Consider the following 6,057-nt stretch of genomic DNA (forward strand, 5'->3'; position numbering starts at 1 on the left):
AAGACTGCTAGAGCGAGTAGCAAGTGAAGTGTATACAGCGTCGTAGGGGTGGAGGATCAATGTGGCAAGACTGGAGGGAGAGAAAGACTCTGCCGCCTGCTGAAGCTGTTGCTCCTGAGCGTTGCTGCGGTGCTCTAGTGGTTTTTATGATCTTTTGGTGACCTTTTGAACTACGTAATCCCCTGCTGTTTTGGGGCTGCAGACTGCAGACTTGCTTGTAATTTGTTTCTGATGCGGGATGATCGTTCTAGTAGCTTATCGTTTCTAGTAATCTGTTCTGGGATGAATACTTTGGTTGCTGGTGGTTTTCAGTAATGAAAATCGGAAGGAGGAAGCCCTTCTTTGATAAAAAAAAAGAAATAATGGAAAGATTTAAAACTGCAGTTACATAAAGGTTGCTTCTGATTGGATTTTATAAGAGACATCTGATTATTTCTCTTGGTTTGAATCGTTAGACCCAATTGGAAAAGGGTTTCTACATATTATTCCAGCCTTTGTATAATTCCATTAAAACAAAATCAAAGTAATGTAAAAAAATCTCGAAAACAAAGTAGTGGAATGAGAAAGCCCGATGTATGCAGAAATAAAAGATAATGAAATGAAACACCGAAAAAATGCATATGTTATTTACTCACAGTTGGGAGTTGATTGTAATTTGTTTGGCTAGATTCCTGATTGAGGTCGTCACAAAAATCATCACAACTATATATCTGGGAACGAACCAGCTAGTGTAAAATCTTCTGAAGTACAATGAAGAAATCTTGTCTACATAGAGATCAAGATAACTCCCTCGCCGCGCTCGCGCACGAACAGCAAACAACTTATGAAATCAAAGTCAATAATCTATGTTTTTGGTTTAATAGCAGGTTTGTGCGTGGAGACTGCAGATCTCTTTTTAGTACTATAACTCTGGTGCCTTCATGCACACTCGGTAGTAAGCTTGTAGTCGTGGCTATCTGTAGTCAGGGAAAGAAACTAATTAGCTTCTTCAAAAACTGACACGCAATGAAGAAATAGCAAACATATGAAATGGATAAGGGAAAAGAACCGTATATACCTTGGAACTTCCTAAGCGGTTAGGAGAAGCAACATTATACTGACCTTTTTTATTGTTGCACAGTGTGTTTCGTTTGGGGAACTGATTAGCAAGACACATATGTTTCTTACATGGTTTTAGTTTCCAAACTAAAAGAAAATAAACAAGCTTGGACAATCGCAAAGTTGGACAACTTGAGTTTGAGCTTTGTAATCATATTTTAGGTTCATCCCAACTAGTCACCACAGTTCAGATTCATCAATATATTTCCCACTATCATCTTCCCACTCGAGTATTCTGAATGATGGTTCGTTTGTGTCTTTAAAGATTTTTTACTTGCTTCCTCAATTGCACTGCTCATAACAGGCATTGCTTTGATGAGTTTTTGAAAGAATTAGGATTGGAAGCGTGTGCTCTCAGCAGGGACGCGTACGTGTTTATATAGGCAATAGATTACATGATGCGGCTAGGTTGTTTGTAGACTTGATCCATACTCCAAGGCTACACAAGAGAGGATCTATCTATCCTAACAACCTGCCTAGATACAACAAACTCAACGTACAAACACGCACACATATTGTCACGTTACAACTTAAGCCTATAACTTAACATCCTCCCTCAACCTAAACACGTCAAGGTTGAGATTGTTCTTGAAGGCTTGAAGTTGTCGAGCTTGAAGAGGCTTCGTGAAGCCATCAACAACTTGATCTCCTGTTGGAATGAACCTGATGTCCAAGAGCTTCTTAGCAACTCTTTCACGAACAAAGTGATAATCAATTTCAATATGCTTTGTTCTTGCATGGAACACAGCATTCGCAGAGAGGTAAGTTGCACCCAAATTGTCACACCACAAACAGGAGACACGTGGCCTTGCAACTCCCAATTCATCCAGCAAGGTTTCCACCCACATTACCTCAGCCGTTGCGTTTGCTAGTGATTTGTATTCTGCTTCAGTGCTGGAACGTGAAACTGTAGCTTGCTTCTTTGCATTCCAAGATACAAGGTTAGAGCCAAAGAAGACAGCAAATCCACCAGTAGACCTCCTGTCATCAGGACATCCTGCCCAATCTGCATCAGAGAAGGCACTCACTGTTGTTGAAGGTGACTTACATATTTTAAGACCAGTTCCAGCACTTCCTTGAATATATCTGAGTATCCTCTTGACAGCTGTCCATTGCAGGGATGTAGGAGAATGCAAAAACTGACAAACCTTATTAACAGAAAAAGCTATATCAGGTCTTGTCAATGTTAAGTACTGTAGTGCCCCAACTACACTTCTGTATTTTGTTCCTTCCTCTGGACTTAGCAATTCTCCTTCATGCAATGACAACTGTTCAGTAGTAGATAGAGGTGTACTGGAGGGTTTACAATCCTTCATCCCTACACGTTTAAGTATCTCTGTTGCATATTTTTCTTGGGTTAGCAGAATACCATCATGTATCTTTTTTACTTTGATGCCTAGGAAATAGTGCAACTCGCCCAAGTCCTTTAGGGCAAACTCATTTTTCAAATTCTTAAGCAAAGCTAAGGTAGCTTCTTGAGAGGAACTAGCAACAATTATGTCATCTACATAAATGAGCATAAAAATGATCACCTTCCCTTTCCTGAAATAAAACAAGGAGGTGTCTCCCTTGGAGGGCCGAAAACCAAGTTGTTGAAGCTTTGAGTTCAACCTTGAATACCACGCCCTGGGTGCCTGTTTCAATCCATATAAGGCCTTGTCCAACCTACAAACATGTTGTGGTTTGGTTTTATCCACAAAACCAGGTGGTTGTCTCATATAAACCTCTTCCTCGAGAACGCCATGTAAGAACGCATTCCGAACATCCAATTGGCGAAGACTCCATCCCCTAGACACAGCAATAGACAAAACCAATCTGATAGTAGCTGCTTTAACAACCGGACTAAAAGTATCCTCATAATCAATACCATAGCGTTGCTTAAAGCCTTTAGCCACTAGTCTAGCCTTATATCTATCTATAGTGCCATCAGATTTTCTTTTGATTTTATACACCCATTTACAATCTATAATATTTCTACCTAGTCTAGGTGGAACTAGATGCCAGGTTCTATTTTTCATGAGTGCATCATATTCTACTTCCATAGCATTTTTCCAGTTTTTATCTTGCAAAGCTTCTACTGAATTACAAGGTTCTTGAGTGGCAGCAAAATTTGCAACTTTGAAATTTTTGTCATACCTGACAGTTCCATCACTAGGAACCTTGGGGTTAAATATACCTTTTTTAGCCCGTGTGTTCGGGCGTGTAGCCACAGGAGATCCGGCGATTGGCGTAGAGGATCCGCCACCTCGTATTAGTAGAGAATCCTCCTCGGCTGTCGCGCGGTATGGCGTGGGATCGCATGCTCGTGCGCCAGAGGCTGGGTCCACCAAATCCAGCGTGGGATCACGCACCCGCGCGGCAGGAGATGGGTCCAGCGAATCCCGCAGCGCAGGCGACAAGCGTGTCGGGGGCGCACCATCATTGCCCGTGGAGGGACCCGCGGAGGGACCCGCGATGGAGAACGACCCGGACCCAACCGATCATCGCCAGTTGTCAGAGGAGGGCCCCGCTGCATCGAGGCTGCCGCCCCGCACGGGAGACCGGCGCTGCATGTCGCACGTTGGCTGGGTGCCCGTTGGCCCAGCGCCTGGTGGTGTCGGAGGAGCACCTGTATCATGTTCTGCGCCGCCGCCAGATCTCTCGGGATCCGGCGCAGCAGTGGGATCCGCCTCGGGTCTGGTGTCGGACCTGTTTGGACTCATCTGCTGCATAAAATGACGTTTCTGAGTGATGTCACTGTTTTCATCAGCACAACCTTCGTTAGTGGCAGTATTAAGGTTATTAAACACATGATCATTAGTACATTCACCCCCATGATCAGAAGGATTTAATAACTCCGGAGAAAGTAATAGAATTTCGGCACGAAGACGAGCGCCGGCGTTGGGATGAAGACTAGCAAAAGGAAAAATATTTTCATCAAAGATAACATCTCTGGAGATATAAACTCGTCCAGTGGATATGTCAAGACATTTAAACCCTTTGTGAAGATTGCTGTACCCAAGAAAAGCACATTGCTTAGAGCGAAATTGAAGTTTATGATTATTGTAGGGTCTTAGGTTCGGCCAGCAAGCACACCCAAAGATTCTAAGAATGGAATAATTGGGTTTTTCATGGAAGAGTTTTTCAAAGGGTGTCTCAAACTTGATGACTTTGCCAGGAGTTCGGTTTATCAAGTAGGTTGCCGCAATGAAGGCCTCATCCTAGAATTTTAAGGGCATAGAGGCTTGAGTAAGAAGGGATAAACCAACTTCGACAATGTGTCGATGTTTCCTCTCAGCTGACCCGTTTTGTTGGTGAGCGTGAGGACATGAAACGTGGTGAGATATGCCTATCTTGGTGAAGAAGGAGTTCAACTTTTCATACTCCCCTCCCCAATCTGTTTGTAGAGCGAGAATCTTACGATCAAATTGACGCTCTACTAGGTTCTGAAAGTCATGAAACTTCTGAAAAACTTCGAACTTGTGTTTGATCAAGTATATCCATGTGAATTTACTGAAATCGTCAATGAAACTCACATAGTATTTCTTTCTTCCTACTGTTTCAACAGCAGGACCCCAAACATCAGAAAACACAAGTTCGAAAGGAAATTTTGATTCACTTATTGACTTTGGATAAGGCAACTGGTGACTTTTGCCTTTTTGACAGGCGTCACAAACAGAATCTTTATTGAAAGGGGTTGCACACGGGAGATTATTCTTGCTAGTGATCTTGCTAACAATAAGAGGAGATGGATGGCCTAGACGCTGGTGCCACCTATCCGAGGATAGTTTGGTGACACTGAGCATGTGCTTCTTGGCGTCGGATCCCGTGTGCCTAACTGGGTAGAGTCCTCTTCTACCCCTGCCGCGAAGGAGCACCTTCTTCGTTCCCCGTTCCTTAACAAGAAAAGAATAGGGATGAATTTCAACAAAAGTATCATTATCAACAGCAAGGCGGCTAGCGGAGATTAGACTTTTGTTGGCTTGAGGTACATGAAGAATGTTGTTTAGGAGGAGATCTCGATCAGGAGTATGAATAGTTGAATGACCAATGTGCTTGATAACCATACCTGAACCACTGGCAGTATGAATCTGCTCGTTTCCACCGTAGCGATCGCGTACGGTCAGCTTCTCCAAGTCTCCTGTGATGTGATCAGTGGCACCACTGTCCAGGTACCAGTTCGTGTCCACCCCGTACTGCGGTGCAGCGAGGTTGGCCGACTTCTCCTCCACGCCTTGATAGGATTCGTCGTAGCGCTTCCAGCACTTCCAGGCTGGGTGGCCCATCTTGCCACAGATCTGGCACTGGACCCTGGGGGCAGAGGCATGGTTGTTATTGTAGTTACCCCCGCCGCCGTTGTTGCCGTCGTGTCCGCCGCCGCGTCCTCCAGACTTGGAGTAGCCGCCGCGCCCGCCGCGGTCACCACCATTGCCGCCTTGTCTGCGGCCGCGATCACCACCGCCACCACCGTTCCTACGGCCTCGGGTAGCGGCGTTGGCAGAGGATTGAGAACCCCCGCCGCGAAGGTTGAGCCTCGTCTCGAAGCTCAGCAGCTGCGAGAACAGCTCAGCCACGGTCACCGGCTCCACCCGGGAACACATGGCCGACACCACCGGGTAGAAATCTTCGTCTAGCCCGGCCAGGATGTGGGAGACGATGTCGTCGTCGTCCACCCTCTTCCCTGCAGCGATCAGCTCGTCGCAGAGGGACTTGATCTTCCCGACGTAGTCGGTGATGGAGGAGTTGCCCTTCTGCAAGTTTGCGAGGGCGATCCGAACATTGGTGGTCTGGGAACGAGTGTGGGATGCAAGCATCCCTTCCACCGTGTTCCAGAGCTCAGCAGAGGTGTGACATGAGGCGACCTGGATAGCTATCTCGCGAGGAAGAGTCGTCAGGAGATAGGAGAAGACTTGTTGATCTTGTGCATACCAGGTTTGGAATTCAGGGTTCGGCGCTTTTGCCGTCGTCTTGCCATCGGAG

General features: G+C 45.6%; 1 protein-coding gene and 1 pseudogene across 1 annotated transcript; both read right to left on the reverse strand.

Annotated features, from left to right (window-relative positions):
• Window positions 1-4,932: 4,932 nt before the first annotated feature.
• LOC147966657 (uncharacterized) lies at window positions 4,933-5,678 on the reverse strand. Its single transcript, XM_087527342.1, has 2 exons — window positions 5,147-5,678; window positions 4,933-4,973 (listed from the first exon to the last, which is right to left on the reverse strand). The coding sequence occupies exons 1-2, from the start codon at window positions 5,676-5,678 to the stop codon at window positions 4,933-4,935; spliced, it is 573 nt and encodes a 190-aa protein (XP_087383468.1).
• Window positions 5,615-5,753, reverse strand: LOC125517767 (small nucleolar RNA Z247; annotated as a pseudogene).
• Between the last annotated feature and the right edge of the window lie 304 nt (window positions 5,754-6,057).

The sequence above is a fragment of the Triticum urartu genome, chromosome 6A, assembly GCF_056163025.1.
Source record: "Triticum urartu cultivar PI428250 chromosome 6A, HENAU_Tu73, whole genome shotgun sequence".
NCBI classification, from domain to species: Eukaryota; Viridiplantae; Streptophyta; class Magnoliopsida; order Poales; family Poaceae; genus Triticum; species Triticum urartu.